Source organism: Physeter macrocephalus, chromosome 16 (genome assembly GCF_002837175.3).
Source record: "Physeter macrocephalus isolate SW-GA chromosome 16, ASM283717v5, whole genome shotgun sequence".
Taxonomy (NCBI): domain Eukaryota; kingdom Metazoa; phylum Chordata; class Mammalia; order Artiodactyla; family Physeteridae; genus Physeter; species Physeter macrocephalus.
Window position 1 is genome coordinate 49,536,362 of NC_041229.1, and position 18,139 is coordinate 49,554,500.

The following is an 18,139-nucleotide window of genomic DNA, read 5'->3' on the forward strand; positions in this document are numbered from 1 at the left end:
TTACCTGCCTTTTAATTAGGAGACAGTTTTTCCAAGGTGTCATTTTTCAGAATTTACACTCCTGGAGACTAAAATCTGCCTTTAGGGACCCTCCCACACCCCTTTAGACTATCCACTTGCGTCACTACAGCTCTCTCTGCTTTTACAAACTAGTTGTTTTGTCAGCATGAGTGTGACAACAATTAGACGTCCCCTGTTTTTGCCCCATGCCTTTTCTCCTTCACAGTCATTCAATGACAAGCGTAAAAAGAGCTTCATCTTTTCACGAAAATTCCCATTCTACAAGAACAAGGAGCAGAGTGAGCAGGAAACCAGTGATCCTGAACGTAAGTAGATTCTCGAAGAGAATGTCACCTGCAACACAAGAGAAAAAAATCCTTCACGGGCAACACGCATGATGTAGGCTCCCCCACGCCACACGCCTAGGCAAACAAACACGGCAGGCAGGCAGGTCAGGGCTTACTACTGTGACCAGTGTTTGGCTGCAGTCTGGATCCTTCCCTGGATGGAGCTCTTCTTTGCAGAACGCATTGGAGAGGGACCTGAGGAAGCAGGAACTTTGCTTCCAAACAGCATTTATCTGTGACCAGGACTGGGTCTGGTTCGTGTTTTCTATCCTGCAACTCTCCAAGGGCTCGAGACAAATTCTTTTCTGGACAGAAATATTAGATTCCATTGCCACGTATATTGTTTTGGAATGCCAGCTAACTGGGAGTGATTAAATTCCCTTTATTGATTACTAGCATTTGTTCACTCTTTCCCTCCCAGCAAATATTAAACCCTTCCTTACTGAGCAGTGAGCTTGTATTGGGTGGATGCTCAGACTAAGAATTGGCCATGAAACTTGGAGGGGATCATCACTCTCAGTGGTGCGTTGCTGTGGCAATACTGACAGTGGGCAAAAATGACATCTGCTCCCTCTTCCTTTTTCATAACAATCTTCTGCTTAAACCTTTCGAGTTGCTTTACGAATCCTTGAGTCTCAGTCCAGGGAGTTTGGGGTGAAAGTTGTTTCAGAAGAAGAGAGCATGGGATCCAGATTGCTCAGGCAACACGGTCTGTCATGGTAGTATCCATTTCAACTCCACTGACTTCTTCCTTCCTCTTCCGTGGCTGTTCTCCCTCTCTCATTGCTCTCTCTGGGGACTTCCATGCAGGACATCCCCGGATTAGGTGACGACGGTTATGGAACAAAGACTCTGAGTAAGTTCCCAGGAATGGTCACTGTAACTTTTCTTTTCTTTTTCTTTCCTTTTGAGTTTCGCTTTTGTTCCTTTTCTCGAGGGCCTTTCACTACTAGCATGCACAAGATACGAGTTTTCTTTGTTACCTAGCTGTGAATGCTCCTACAAAGCAATTTTCAGCCGTTTTGTTCTGCATGTCAGCATTTAAAAGCAAAGTGTCTTAGGCACTGTAACTTCCGTTGCAGTTCACACCTTCCCTTTCTGACTGCGTGCTGTGACCAGCATGGTCCTGGTGCCACCATGGCATCCCTTGCTCTGCCGCCTGATACCTCCCAGGGAGCAAGAAGCCATGTTGAAAGAAAGGGCGAATTAAATGCTCTAGAACAAGAAAGCAGAAATGTATTTTATATTCTTTCTTCTGGCTTTTCCCCCAGACATACTTAATGACCTTGCCAAATTCCATAATTGGGTTGTACTTTGCTATTAGTAAAGGAGCTGTGTTATAGTCAAAAGGAACATGCATTCTCAAAAAGTAAATATTAAGCTATTTGATCTTCCATGAATAATTCTTTGCTATTAACTTTGACTGATTTTTTTTTTCTGACTTGCGGTGATCCTGCTTGAAATGTTTGTATGATAAAGTTTTAGATATGTATTAATATGTTTTTCTATCAGTGATTTATTAGCTGCATTGCATAACCAGATCTTCATTTTACGGTTTAGAGTGGAAAGAAAAATATATTAAACTTTAAAATTTTCTAGTTATTAATGCCTTTACTCTGTGTCCCATTGCACTAATAAAAAATAATAATTGTGTGTTAATATACTATACTATGATTTTTCTTTCTTTAATATTAACTCCATTGTGTAGGCATCAATGAACTAAGAACAGTTTTGTGTCTTTTGCAGCTGTACCACATGTTCATTTTTGTTTGTTTTCTTTTGTTTTAACAGCTGTGGGCAATATTTTTAGAAGCTGTTCATTTCATTTCTATAAAACAAAATAACATTGAGCTGGACTTTGTTTTCAAGAGTTGGTTATATAACCCTGCGTAATGATACCCGTCATCCTTCAAATTGTTAATTTGGACTCTTTTTTTTTAGATATGTATATTTAGAAAACAAAATCTGATTAAGAGTAACTACTGATCTCCTAAAGATGAAAACTTTATCTTTGAGTCTCTGTATGGAATATGTCATGAAACTTTTCTTGAATTGGTGGCTGAAATTCAAATGTTGATTTCAGCAGTATCTGGATAGCATCAAGTACCACCCGAGAGAATTTCTTAAATTTTCAGTGGGGGCGGGGAGCATTTTAGTATATTGTTAATACGAACATCACTAAAAAGTAGTTGCTACTGGAGAGTCAAAAATATAAGTTATGCCTTTTTATATCTAGAATGATGCCCTTTTAAATCCAAAGGTTTGTTTACTCTTTAAAAATTGAACAGATTTCACTAGGTAAAGTTATTTGCCTGTTAACGCTACTGGTAGCCATAATTTGGACTTCAGCTGGAACATATTTTTAATTTCTTTTTACCTACAAAATAGAAAAATTCTGTTAAACAGTATCTTGATGTTACGAGAGATTGGTCGTTAAATAAAACACTGCATGGTTCTAAATTTCTATAGTGTAGCTTCATTCTAAATTATTTTAAAAGTAAAAATCAAAAACAAAACAAAAATAAACCTGTCATCTTCAAGTCAAGGTACTTGTGATAATCACACACGTGAAGATATGCCATTGTTGGGTGTGTACTTAGACTTTCTTTTCAGTAACAAAAACCAAATATGCACTAATTCATCCACACTTCTTTCCCTAGTGCCTCTTTGCACTTGTAACATATGTACCTAAGTTAATAATGCAGTTCTGGTCAAACACCCACACAAAGAGAAATGATTCGGATGAATTTAACCCATGCTTTGATTTTCATTAGTTTCATGCTCTGAAATTAATCCATCTAGGATGTGTTAACTAACACGATTGTGGGAGTCCTTTCACAATGTTCACGTGTATCACATCATCACACAGTACACTTTAAAATATATTACAATTTTATTTGTCAGTTTGTATCTTAATAAAGCTAAAAAATGAAAACGAATCCATCCAAGAATCTATAATAGCAAATACATTTTAAAGCACTTTTTTTAACTGTTAGAGAATAATGTTCTATATTCTTTTCCTTTTTTCTAAAGATGTTCAACAGTTGTCACTTTTTAAAAAGCTGAATTTATTGCTCATGAGCTTCAGAAATCAAATAGTCACATATTCTTCATTCAATTAGCCGGATATACAACGAAGTTAGTAAGTTGATGAATTTATCTTCTATAGCTTAATAAATAGTACAGATGAAAGGAAGTGATTTTGGAAATAAAGCCCTAATTCTGGCACATAACCAATACGTCCCTGTTATGCTAATTAAACTGTGTTTTTATGAAAAAAAAAAGTTCAAAATATCACCGTATACTTGTTCAGTCATTCAACATGAATTAAAAACATACTTCGTGCCAGAACCTGTGCTTAGTATCAGACCGTTTATCTTCTGCCTGTTCCATTCCTCCAGAACCTAATAGCTATCCAAGCAAGAATCTTAAAATAAAAACAAGGAAATATTGAACTGACTCATAAAACATTTTTTAGTGACTCATTTCTTCCTCCAAGATTTCCTACACACTCACTGAAGCAGGAAAGTTCTTCAACAATCCCTTTCATCTTGTGAATTAGTTTAGGAAGTATTTAAATAGAAATAAAATTCTAGGGATTCCAGGGATCAATTGGCAATTTGAAATGCAATATTCCTGCAAAATACCTAAAGGCAAAATAGAGCAACAAAAAGCCTGCAAGAAAACAGTCCCTGCATACCAGCATCTCTTGAATTTATAGTCAAGAACATCCAGTTGAGAGACATTGACCTTTGTAACAAGAATCTGGAAAATCAGAGCAACATGAATGGGTCAAAGTATTTATAAAAAGAAAAGTGCTTAGATGGACATTATGCATTTTTTATAACATTATGCATTTTTTAGAATTAAACATAGTTTACTGTTTGCTAAAAAAGAAGATACAGCAATCAAATAGTAGCTTCCTGGAAAATAGAGATAAAGTTTTCATCTTCATCTTATCCGAGTTTTCTTAATGCGTCTCCTCTGCGGCCTCTTACTTGCCTTTCGCTCACATTTCTAGTAGCCTTGCATGGTATTTCTTTAAGTTCTGGCTGCTCTCCAATGCTTGGTATCTCTTTAATTTGCTGTGCTGTTCTTGCAGAACATGTTTCTTCTAATGCCAGCGATAGCGAAAGTAGCTACCGTAAGTTATTGCTTTGGTTTGTGATTCTTTTCTTTGCAATTGCCCCTTTGCCTGTGGTGTGCATTTCAGATTTTTGCTGTCGTTGTTTTTCAATTGCTGCCCTTTATCATCCTCATCCAAAGCAAATGGCTTGAAATGAAATCATCATCTGATGTGGAAAAATACCAAAGACACTAGGGCCGTGGGTGGACTCATGTGATTTGTGCGAGAGGTAGCAGTCTTGCTAATAAATGACTCCAACCTCAGTTGGCTGTGGCCTGATGATGCGATTTTCCTAGAGAAGATGGGGGTAAAGTTCAACTTGGTGCATTCTCCAAAATAATTTAAACTCCCTGCAGGAAGGTTGAAAAGTTGTCATGGTTTTATTTTCCTTCTCATTTTGCCTTTTCCTTTCTGTTCCTGGCTCCCCTTTACAAGAGAAATCCTGATAAATTACAGTGTTCCTTTTAAATGGAGCATGAACCTTATATATCTCTTCTCTCCTTGATTAATATTTTGAGGTAGATACTATGTTATATCTAACTTTAAATTTTGATGGTTGGGAAGAGATGGAAAAGTTTCATCCTCTAATGTTGAAGGAACTCACATTTTGGTTAAAAGTGAACAAATCTTGGATCAGAAAGCTTAACTGAAAAGGTAGGTAACTATTTAAAACTTATTTCTGGTGTTTGTTTGGTCACCTCAAGCCATTTGCTTAGTGATATAAAAATATTCACCAAATGCCAAGCACATCCTTTTTATCTGTTCTTGTGGTTTCTTACCACGTACAGGTTTTTGGTGACTAAAATAGGTACATGTTATTACTGGGATCCTTGCAATTTCTGTAATATTTATGTATATGCCTTAGTGAAATGGGTTACTCAAAAAGCAATTGCTGAGGATATTAGAAAATTGCAGGCCCAATACATATGACCCTCAGCTACCAAGATAGAAATTGGTTGGAGGTTTCTGTTTGGGGGTTTTTTTGTTTTGTTTTGTTTTGTTTTTTGTCTTTTTGCTTGTATTAATTGAAAACAAGAATAGAAGAATAGAATAGCTTTTATTTTTGTTTTTTTCCATTACAGCATGGTAATTTACAAAACCATGCCTTTTTTGAGGTGGAATGTCAAATAGTGTTCTTGAAGTGTGACAAATTCAATCTGGATCTTGAGAAAGGCTTTGGATAATCAGATTGGTAGAAAAATAGAAAAAAAAGCACAAAAGAGGAAAGATGACAGATGGAGGAGGAAGATGAAACACAACACAGAAAGAAATGAAGAAGAGTTGTAATGAGATGCCTTTGATCAACCAAATAATATTAGAACCCCCTCATTTCCTTCCTCAACAGAAAGACAAGTCCTGCTGATGAAAGGAATTAAAGCATTCTTGTTCTTAACATGATCTTTAACATTTGTACGTTCTTCCTACTTTTATACTTTTATGATTATCCCAAGTTGGGAAAATATTTGCCTCCTCCATCTCTTCATTTGGTTTTAAAACAAAGAAACCTGGCTGGTTAAGAAGTGACCAAAGATTATCTTCCCTGCACCTGAAGTACCCTCAATTTAGTATAAGGAAAATATAACTTATTTGTTGGGTTTCATGGACACCCTTGGCCCTAATTTCCTTGGCATCAGTTTTCAATTTTTAAGTGTTGTGCTTCCATCCTGTAGATACAGGTAGAGAAAGGGAAAACATCAAATCTTGTTCTTTCAATCCCTTTTATGGAAAGTATATAGGAACTACCTTTTCCTTCAGAAATCCTTTTTTAGAGTATTTCAGAAGCCCCTCTCTTCTTCTTCAGAGATGGGAATGTTCTTCCCAGAATCATTAAGTTATAAAAATTGCACCAAGCCTTTCAGCTGTTTGACAGGTTTTTGATTGCAATGCTCCAAGATGAAATCAATAATTCTTTTCACCCTCAAATAGTAAGTACACATAAATGTTTATTGAGTAAATAAAGGAAACACTTGCAAACAGCTTGAATTATCTATGAGAAGAGAGAAGAGTTGGAACTGGACTCTAGGATATTACTAGAGAAAATATGGAGTCTAATAATCTATATTAGCTTGGGTCTCATCTGAGGGTACAGAAGGTTAGCCATTCAAATTGTTTTCTTTACAGATGAACAAAAGTAAGAGCCTTTGTCATAGCTTAGAGAGGAAAAAATGATATTTCTTTCTCCAGGATAGAAATATGAGGAATTACAGAGGAATATTCTTTAGTTCATTCATCATCCACTCTATGTCATGCTCTCTCATAGGCACCTTAAGACCCAATATGAATCTCAATGAACTCTGGAACTCAGCACACGTATAAGGAGAGAGAGAGAGAGAGAGATCAATACATTTAAAAAGCACAAAATTTGGCCATTTCTAGAATAAAAGTCTGGCCCAAGAATAGTGGGGCTTCAGAGATGATTTCAAAGAGGAAGGGGCCTTTGAGCTGAGCTTTGGAAATATGAGGCACTTGCCAGCTCAGTAAGTTGAAGAAGAAACTTGCCAGGAAGGGCAGTGGCATGACAAAAGACAGAGGCTTGGGACAGACACGGTTTCATGAACGTGCCATTTTGAAATCAAACGAGGCTGGATTTTTCTACTGAATTCCTGGCTTTGGCTGTAATTATGACTAACTTCTATGTTTTGTGGATAGCAGTATAGACAAATACAAAAAAGACCTCTTTTCACTAATGTTCAGGTATTATTTTTTACTCTTAGAACCATTCCATGTCCACTCAGGGACAAAATGGCTAAAAAAATAGCCAGTGGTTAGAAAGAAGAGCCCAGGCCCGTGTGTTTCACAGCTCCAGAGGGCACCATTCACACTGCATTCTGGAGTTACAGATTGTGCCAACCTTACTTGAAAGCCTCATATATTTTCTGAGATACACACACATACACATGAATTTACACTAACCTCAATTTCTAATAAGTGGCTCAGACCTTTGCTGCACCATCTCAAGAATTATAGAATAATTATTTTTTCCGAAGTCCAAGTATATTGAGCACTAGCTAAAATGCAGTTAGTAACAATGCACATTGTCTAATTATGCAAGATGCCATCTCAAACCTTGCAAATCCCTACAAGCTGAAGACCTGCCTTCCTTAAAGCCCAGTGAAGCTCTTTATGTCATTATGGGTATGGGGGAGCTGATGATTATCCTCCTAACCCATTGGCACCCATCAGTTAAGTAGGATTTTCAAAACAAGGATCTTGAAGAAATTATCTGAGTGAAATTGAGATACTGAAATGAGGAGACCCCACACTTTCCCTCTGGAATCAGTCAAAATGGTGCCCGTATTCTTCTCCTTTCTCCACTCTTCTCAAGTTTTGCCCTTGTATTTCCCCTAGTTCTTTAGTCCTTACAAAGCAATTTTATTACATCTATTATTATTTCATTTGATTTCTGCAACGAAATTATGAGATATTCCTTATATTACTACCCCGTTTTACAGATGAGGAAGCTGAAGTTCCAAAGAGCTATACACCTCACTAATATGATGGCACTGCAAGTCCAATCTGAAACTTACACATTTTCACTCTTCCCTATAGTTTGTAATCCAAGCCTCTTCATGTTTTATCTAGTACATTTCAACCATTTCATACTACCTATCAAGTTAATACAAGCAGCAATATTTATATAGCATTAACTGTGTACTAAGCCTGATTTTAAGGGCACTGTGTATAGTAACAGATCTTCTGAAGATCCTTTGAAGACACTGAATCACTAATTCACCATGTGACCCTGAAGAGATCCCTGAACGTTTTTGAACCTCAGTTCTCTCCTATGTAAAATGACTAGCTTGGATTAGAACAGAGATATAAGAAACAGATTTTAATCAAGATTGCCCTTTGACCAACTGGTAATAGCTGCCTGAAGAATTATATTGAAAAGTATTGAGGCCAAGTGAGGCTCAGCAGTAATTCGGGCAATGATCGATTTGTGATGCACATTGAGCATTCGGAAGGGGGAGTGACATCATCACGTGCTACAGACTTTCCATCTGTAAGCCACATGAACTCCAAACCCTTTCTTAGCGCTAACATTATATGGCTCTAGGAACCCAGTTAATTCTTCATAATTTATCCAGTGCAGGCACTAAATACTAAATTTAGAACATTTAATGTCCTGCCACTGGTCTTCACTTCCCTCCTCTCTCTTTTCTAGTTTTGAAAAAGTTCTAAAAAAGAACAACTTGTTTTTCCTTATCATGAGGGCATATTAGGGTCTTACTCCGAATCCCTCTTACTGTGACTTGCTTCCAGTTTAAAGATGGTGTTCGTGGAGATGGTTACAACGGTGTCTGCTAAGTCTCTGCCAGCCACAGGCGTCCACCCCCAGTACTGTGCCGCTCTCCCCTTTCCAGCCGTGCAGTTGCCAAAACAAGACCAAGTAATTATTCGTACCCTTGTGTCGGCTGTTATTTCTGAGTGCCGACACCTCCTGAGCAAAAGATAGAAAAACTACTAAGGATGACTATTTTATGGAGATGACACAGCAGCATTTAAAAAAAAAAAAAAAGAGTTGGTGTTTGCAGATGGAGCACCTTATGCCCTGTCAGTGACTCTGACTCAGGTTCAGCTCCTTTCTCTGCCACCCACCGTTTGTTCATTTGTAAGTTCTGCCACTATATCCCAGCCTCCACAGAGAATTCTACATCTCTGGCTTTTTTGAGACAGTGCCATATACTCAACAAGGAGTCAAAAAAAGGTGTAGTTTTGAATGTTGACTCTACTACTTACTAACTGAGGAAACAGGCCCCGTCTCTGAGCCTCAGCTTCTTCATCTGTAAGGTGGAGATCATCAGAGCACCTACCTCAAAAGAAATGGCTGTGAAAAATAGGAGGCAATGGCTGTGAAAGCCTTTTATAGCCTGTAAAGTGCTATGCAGATATGAATCATCTTTCCTTCATTGCTGTGGCTTTTTTATTTCTCCCCCTCGTAATCTCCCTCCCATTACCCCTAGGGCTTTTCATTCTTGAACATGAAAGTGAAAATTGGTTTCAGGTGCTGAGTTCACAGCTATTATGTAATACCAGCTGCCATAGCATCCCTGCAGGCTTCCTTACATAGTCCCTGATTGTCACAGGGTCTTCAGAATTGGGATGGGCCTTGACATAAGGGATGCTATCACTGCTGTCTGCCAGTCTTACTGCTCTGAACAAGAACCAGTGCTTTTTGTAGGTTAGAAGTAAACCAAAAAGCAATGGATAAATGAAGAACTACAGAACTCTGTTCTAACAAAGTCAATCAAAGCTATGTTGCTTTGTCCTAGTTTTCTGAATCACACATTGTAGTTACTGACACCAAATATTTTATTTAAGGTTTGCCTTTAGAATGTCCCATCAGAATGATTTGCAAGGCCATTGTAGAGAGATTCCCATGGGAACACGAGGTGTTATATTTATTTAGAGAAAACCACACTTCCCAAAATGAAAGCATGTAGACAGAAACACAAAGTAGAACCTGTCTTTGGCTTCATTTCTCATCCTGTCTCCTACCACTAGAATCAGAATGCAAATTCATTGCCCTCTTTCTTTATGTTAAGTACTGGGGACACAGTGGTGACTGTGGTATGGGGTTCCCAGTCTGGTGCAGAGGCATAAGTATCACCTGATATTTAAAACCTCTGTTATCCGTCCCATGGTCAGGATTCTCCTGCCACATATTAATCGTTCCATGGAGATTTCTCTGGACGTTAGTCTAACATTGCAGTGTTAGTCTACCATGCTTCTATCTCTAAAACTATGCTTTTTTTCCCCAACCATTTTTACACTTATCCTCTGAATTCCTATGACCTCTGCATATCTCAGCCTTTAGATAACTAGAGCTTAGCAATCACCTTTATTATTTTTTGGCCCAGCCTCTGTAAATTTTGGTCGTTTCATTTTTTTTAAAGGGAATCACTTTTTCCTGAATAAAAAAAAAAAAATCATGAATCTGATTCCTCACATACCAAACCCCTGCCCTGATGTGGGAAGGTCCCCTGAACACTTTTGGAGCAGCCATGAGTAGGTTCCACTTAGAAAAAGCACCAATGCCTATTCTCTGTGACTTTAGGAAGTAGCCTAGCAGTGCCGTTCTGAGAGTGGGCCCTGCTTGAGGGTGAGGTAAGATGTGACATAGGCCTGGGGCCATTTCTCACACTTGAAAAAGTAAGACACCCTCACTCCCCCCCCCACCCCATCCTAGGGAAGACAGCTGTAATTCACAGCTTTACCCATATATCGCTTAATTTCCCAAAATCAGTTGTCATTATCAAAACTGTCTGTAATACTAACTCCTTTTATGAAATTAACTCACCCGAGGCTGTGACTTCTGAAGGAGCCAGCACATGGCTTTGACAGACTGTGAATGTGTTTCAGGGGCTATGAGGAGATAAAGCAATGAGACTCATTGCCCTTTGGTTTCAGGAAACAGTACCTCATATTACACTCCTCCTCTATAGAAAAGCGTACAAAAAGCCCTTTTCAACAGCCCTAAACAATTTCCCCACCAAAAGATAGTTGGTCCCGGGCCTATGCAAATAAAAGAATAGAGCCTTCTGGTTTTGCAGCTGAATCAGACAAATCTCGTGCCTAGTTCATCAACTGGGCAAAATAGATGATTAAAAAAAATAATTGCCTAAAACCAATTTACTTTTCATGGTTATGTGTTGACTTGAGGCTCATCGTGAATCAGAAGGATTATAGCAAATGACACTGGAGGGGGCCGACCCTTATGCTACATTGTCTTCCTTACTTCTCTTTTCAAAGTTTCAAGGCTAGATTTAGAAGCAATTAGAACCAGTGATATAGGGTCCTCCTCAATTTTTTTATCTTCTTAATTGACCCAGCATTTTCTTGATGAATTAACAGAGTAAAATCCTCCGAGCCCTGTAGTGTGTGCTGGTGAAGTTTTTGTCTCATAAATGAAACAAGCAGACATTTGCTTTTGAACATTCTTCTTTGGGAAATAAAACAGAAGATGAAATAAAAGGTCCAGAAATTCTGGTAATGTAGCAGTAAACTATTGGAAGGACCCTCTCCTTGAACTCAGTGGGTTCCTTTTAAGTAGGAATGCTGGATAAGAGGCCATAGTGCTGCATTTCTCAGTGTCAGATGGAAGGCGGTCTCTTAGACGGCCAGCCTCCAGTTGTTCCTTAGACTTAGGACCTTCGATCACCTGACACTGCAATAGTGCTAAACAGCTTTATGAGGGTGAAGGGGTTTGGGGAATGGTTCAAGGAGGGAGAGAGCAGGGAAATTAACCCTGAAGTGGGTCTGTTTCCTGGGGTGCAGAGCAGGACTTGTAGCTGTGGTTTGTGATTGGTTGTTAGTCCACCGTAATTTTCCTTTTTTCTCTTCTCAGGAGGGCAAGAAGACTTCATTCTTTCTTATGAGCCTGTCACAAGACAGGAAAGTAAGTTTCCCAGCATGCTTTGGTTCCTGATTGACAGCATTACAGGAGGGAAAGAGTGAAGGACTAAGGAAAATAAACTCCTTAATAGTCAGCAGTTCCCAGGCCAGACCATGCTCTCTTTGGCCCTGTGACCAAGCAAACAGCTTCCCTGCTGAATGTGGGCAATGACAGCTCCCAAGAGAATGGAACTGCCCTCCAGATGGGAAAGAGCACATCCAAATCATAAAGAGCCCCACCTGCAGGATCGATGCATAAAATCTCCATGCAGATTGACACCCACTCAGTATTAAGAAGGGCTTTTTAGCAGACCTTTCGTAAGGTATAAGCTACCTTCTGGGCTGCTCCGAAGCCTGGGAGGAATTTATACAGAGGCTAATGGCATCAGAGGAGGAATTGTACCAAATGAACTTTAGAGTTCCTTGTAACCCCATGATTACAAAGGAATTGGGAAAATCCAAGCAGAGTATGGAGAGTATTTTGAGCTAAGGAAAAGAAATTATAAAAACATAAGGTGTCATTACTGCAGATGATCACTTTTTAAAGTCATTGCCTAAACAATGGTCAAATAGCTACTTTGGAATCTTTTTTCTCCCACTCAATTGACTAAATTCAGTGGTTGTTTTGACATTGTGTAGGCATAACTGTAGAGTAAGCAAAACCTCTCCAAATGTTTCTTTTCATTGACAGACACTGCAGTTGTTTTTCCCTGCAGAAAGTAGACTCAGCCAACACACGGAGTGTTAAACATCAATTTCCTTACGCAGGGCTGTATGGGCAGTTTATCCACCGAAGTAATACCCTTACCACTTCTTGGTGTTTGGCAGTTTTGCCTTAAGATCACAGTGGTTTCCAAGTCTTTCTCCTCATCTGCATCTTCCTTTCCATTTCTGCAGTAAACTATACCCGGCCAGTGATTATCCTGGGCCCCATGAAGGATCGGATCAATGACGACTTGATATCTGAATTCCCTGACAAATTTGGCTCCTGTGTGCCTCGTAAGTATCTAAACAAAGCTTGTCTCCTTTTGAGATGATAAAATGTAATTCTGTTCCTCCAGTAGTCTCTCCAGTGATTCAGATACCATCAGTTACCTATTTTCCAGGCATCTCATTTAATTTTCCCTGCCGAACACATTTCATCTATGCTGCCATGTGTTGTTCTCTATTTAGTGTGTAAATGATGTGGTCCCCTAGAGGGCAGGATGAATCCTTTCTTTGTATCTCCCATAGCATTTAAAATAGCATAGGTTTTTTTTGGTTTTTTTTTTTTTTTTTTTTTTTAATTAAAGGGACCTCCCTGGTGGTCCAGTGATAATGAATCCGCCTCATAATGCAGGGGATGCAGGTTCCATCCCTGGTCAGGGAACTAAGATCCCACATGCTGCCGGGCAACTAAGCCTGCGTGCCTCAACTAGAGAGAAGCCCATGCGCTACAGCAAAGAGCCCATGCGCTGCAACGAAAGATCCCACATGCTGCAGCTAAGACCCGATGCAGCCAAAAATAAATAAATAAATAATTGATTAATTTTTTAAAATAAATAAATAAAATAGCATAGGATTATTGATAGGCATCAGTATGTTCTTACTGATTGATGGAAATGCCACTGAAGCATCCTTTCCCATAGAATAACGTTACCTAACCAGGTTCGCTGAGATGCCGAGGTTTGCAACAAGGAAAGGGTTAATTCACGAGGCAGCCAAGTGAGGAGACTGGAGAACGAATCTCAGACTCTCAGACTCGCCTCCCCGAAGGCGAGAAACGGGATATTTGTGGGACGAAGGAGCAGGGCGGTCTGAGGTGTGGGGAGCATGGGGAAGGGTGATTGGAAATAAGAAAAAGGTGAGGTAAATGTCATTCTGTGCAGGTGCAAGTAAGCTACAGGCTTCCTCATGGCAAGCATGTTCAGAAAATGGCAGCATTAGCATGTTCTGAGGGTGGAGTTTGGGACCCCCTGATGTCAGAAGGTCACCAAGTGGGCATTGGCACTGGCCCAGTTGGAGGGTCGGTGGTCTTAACCAGCTCAAGCTCGAACTGGACACAGCTGACTCTGAGTTCCTGAAAAACAGCTCAGGCAAACACATCGTTTGGGTTGTGTAACGCTTGGAAGACATGGAAGTTTTTGTGTGTTTTTTTGCGGTACGCGGGCCTCTCACTGCTGTGGCCTCTCCCGTTGCGGGGCACAGGCTCCGGACGCGCAGGCTCAGCGGCCATGGCTCACGGGCCCAGCCGCTCCGCGGCATGTGGGATCCTCCCGGACCGGGGCACGAACCCGTGTCCCCTGCATCGGCAGGCGGACTCTCAACCACTGCGCCACCAGGGAAGCCCTGCAAGTTTTTTTTGTAACAACAAAGTGAGCTCAATCAGTGAAGGCAGGTTACAGGTTTAATGGATCTAACTGATGATCACCCTCAGTTACAAGAAAAGAGATCAGAAACAAAGCCATCTATTAAAATCACCTCAGGATGACTTAGGGCCGTGTGTTATTCCAAAACAAAATAGCCTTTCCCAAGTGTTTCACAGCCTCAGGAGTTGGGAAGATGCAGACAAGAAGGATTATAAAGTTTTAACCCACCCTCCTGACCACTGCAAACTTTAATCTGCTTTCTTGTCATTATGGACAATCATCAGGTCTCCTGGTCCCTCTGATACACTCCGGGCTTCATGCCTGTCAGAGTCTATCTGCTCTCCCTCCTCCCATTCCCCACCCACCCACTCACCGCTTCCATCTCTACTCCCACTGTGTCACATAAAAATACATAGAGGCCTTCTGTGTACATAGACAAACCCACCAGGCAATTTTAATTTATTAGATCATCAAGCTCTTAAATCTGATCTCAACAGATATTTCTTTCTCACTCTACAGTTTTTAAGCTTTATGCTCTGAAGTGTCTCTTACATTTCAAGACTGCAAATGTCTCCCGGAATACAGAAGAATAGCAAGAATTGCATGTGTGTAGTACATGGGCAGGAGGGAACTAGAATGACTGTGCTATCTCATGAAACTGTTCCCAGCAAGGATTCTGGGAAGAGACCTTGCCACAGAACATACCCTGAGAGAGACTCCAGATAGAAATGATCAGGTCGAACCCTAGGCCATTTGTCACAGCTCCCAGCTTGTTCCTCCACTTTTGAAAGAAAAAAAAAAAATCCTTTAACACCATTTTTACTTCCCCTCCACCTTGCATAGTCTTCTCTTTCTCTTTTTTTAATTAATAGCACTATTTTATGAAAATCAATACATGTTCATTGTACAAAACATGGAAAATTATAAAAAGTTAAACAAGAAAATAAAAATACAGAATCCCACAAGGTACCCAGAGGTAACATCACTGCTAATATTTTCATAGATTTCTACCTATTCTTTCTTTTCATGCATTTTCTCCCATGATTGGGCACATATTAGATATATATATATTTATTTTGCTTAATATCATTTAAAATTTTATAACTATTTTGAATGATTATTATATCATAATTAATACTTTCTCACTTATGAGTATTTTGGGTTTTCTTTACTTTTCAATATTATGAATTATAACTCAAATACAATTATAATTATGTGTTATAATTATTTGTAATTTATAAATTAATGTAATGAATATCTTTAAGGATAAAACTTCATCCAAAGTTTTGATAATTTTTATGTTTGTTTGTTTTTTTTGTTTTTTTTGCGGTACGCGGGCCTCTCACTGTTGTGGCCTCGCCCGTTGCGGAGCACAGGCTCCGGACGCGCAGGCTCAGCGGCCATGGCTCACAGGCCCCAGCTGCTCCGCGGCATGTGGGATCTTCCCGGACCGGGGCACGAACCCGCGTCCCCTGCATCGGCAGGCGGACTCTCAACCACTGCACCACCAGGGAAGCCCTGATAATTTTTAAAGATAGATTTCTAGGAAGAATATCTGGGTCAAAGATCAAAAATATTTTAACATTTTTTTAATGTTAAAGATAAATTATATTTAACCCAATATATCCAGAACAATACCATTTCAGTTGTAATCAGTATAAAAATTATTGAGGTATTTCATAATTTTTGGTAGTAAGTCTTGGAAATCCAGTGTGTATTTTACACGATGGACCAGCCCCATTTTAAGTGCTCTTGAATGGGGCTTCTGGTGACCACACTGAGCAGTGCAGGTATAGAATGTATCTTACTCCCTCCTGTATTCTTTTTTTTAATACAATTGTTAAAGATTATTTTCCATTTACAGTTATTACAAAATTATTGGCTATATTCCCAGTGTTGTACAATACATCCTTGAGCCTATCTTACACCCAGTAGTTTGTACCTCCCACCCCCTCACCCCTATATTGCCCCTCCCCCCCATAACCACTAGTTTGTTCTCTATATCTGTGAGTCTGCTTCTTTTTTGTTACATTTACTAGTTTGTTGTATTTCTTAGATTCCACATATAAGTGATATCATGCCACATTTATCTTAACTTTTTTTTTTTATAATGTTAAATGATTTTCCCTTCTCTTCTTACCAAAAAGTTTAACCATTTCTAACTATGGTTCGAGTTGATGACTTTTAGTCCCTTCTTAACTGTGACCATCTCATTTTACATCTTTTAAAATCTCCGAATATATTTATACTGCATGTCCATTTTTTAATATGAGACATTTTGTTACTTCTTTGCTTGTCCCATAACCTTTTATCATGTGCTAGACATAGTGATGCTACATTATTGAGCATCTGGATTTTATCTTCCTTTATAGAATATTAAGTTTTTGTTCTGGCAGGTAATAATTTACTGACAAATCAGCTTCTTCCAGTTTTGACTTGGTTTTAGAGTTTGTGAAGGTGGGTCTAGAGTAAGTCGAGAGCAACCTCATAAAATGTGGCCCTTCTGGCGTCCCAACCAAATGCATAGTCTGGCTGAACTTCAGAGTCTCCTAGCACTACATGACCTCTAAACACTCTCCATTTGGAAATGAAAATGGAGTAAATGTGGAGTCCCTTTGTGTTGCTCTTAAGTATTACAGCCCAGCACTGCCTGTTGTCTGATGCCTGAAAATATATTTCCATATATTTTATCTGGTTTTATAGTGTTTACAGTGGGAGGCTAAGCCTGGTACCTGGTACTATGTCATGGTCCTTCATATTACATATTTTTATATAGCTATGTTGAGGGTGTAAAAAAATATGTATAAAGGAAGTTTATGAGTATAAAGTTACCTTATTTTCATCTTTTTTGTTTTATAAAGATACTACGAGGCCAAAGCGTGACTACGAGGTGGATGGCAGAGACTATCACTTTGTCATTTCCAGAGAACAAATGGAGAAAGACATCCAAGAGCACAAGTTTATAGAAGCCGGCCAGTACAATGACAACTTGTATGGAACCAGTGTGCAGTCTGTGAGATTTGTAGCAGAAAGGGTATGTTCCCCAATCATCTTACGTCTGCCCTGAAGAAAGTTCCCAAGTGGCAAACTGCATTTGTTTGGTCATTACTCTTTCCTGATTTCAGTTGTAAATTTTGATTAAATATTCCTTTTAAGACCTCTAAGCAAAGAATCCCTTTAGAGCAAGATCATTAATCTTTATTCTAATCTCAATAAAGACTGACCTGGCGGGGAGAGGAGGAAAAGGAGCTTATAAACCTAAAGGCAATTAACAGCTTGAAGTTTATGGAGATTCACTTTGTCCTTGACTCACTTATGGCCACAACATTGAATTTACTTTAAAAACTTTGTTACTCTTCGTTGTTTAGATCAGGGTCCTCAATTCTTCTTGTTAGCAGGAGTTAACTTTTTATCTCCCTGAAAACTCGTCCTCATGGTGGAGGGGTAGATAGATGGGGGGGAGGACTGCCTGGCCTGTTGCTGGCAGGTATTTTAACTCAGAGGAGGTGTAGATGCTGTGATTCCCCTCCTCCTGATAATTTCAAGGGCGTGGAAATGAGAAGAATGTTCAAGAGAGAATAGGATAGGAAAGCACTTCAGTGTACCTTTAAGATCTGCCTAAAGAAAGATCCTAATCTCCTATGAATACAGAGAACCAAGTTCATAGAAGAAAAAAAGGAGTTAAGAGGCAATCATATTTGTTATATCAGTAATATTTGTTGGATTGATTTGACTTGACACAACCTTTTCCCCCCCTTTTAATGTATTGGTTAAAAAGATTAAACAAGACATGTTCCTGTCTGTCTGAGAATACAGTAAGAAGGTGGGTATGCTTTCTTCTCTCTGAAAAGTTGGCTTCTTTGAGCTATATCATACTGTTTCGGATCAGCTTCCCGGATAATGGCATCTATTCTCGTAGACAC

The 18,139-nt window shown here is 39.2% G+C and overlaps 1 protein-coding gene across 11 annotated transcripts in view; it reads left to right on the plus strand.

Annotated features, from left to right (window-relative positions):
- Positions 1–18,139, plus strand: part of DLG2 (discs large MAGUK scaffold protein 2) — a 2,147,153-nt gene that overhangs the window by 2,120,296 nt on the left and 8,718 nt on the right. For 6 of the 11 annotated variants that reach the window (XM_055091363.1, XM_055091358.1, XM_055091360.1 and 3 more), the window contains 4 exons: positions 1,158–1,203; positions 11,822–11,872; positions 12,766–12,867; positions 17,078–17,250. In XM_055091363.1, coding sequence (XP_054947338.1) covers positions 1,158–1,203; positions 11,822–11,872; positions 12,766–12,867; positions 17,078–17,250 — 372 coding nt within the window. Of the gene's footprint in view, positions 1–226; positions 327–1,157; positions 1,204–11,821; positions 11,873–12,765; positions 12,868–17,077; positions 17,251–18,139 lie in introns of all 11 variants that reach the window. The other 5 variants (XM_028501170.2, XM_024131657.3, XM_055091357.1 and 2 more) reach the window with 1 other exon arrangement.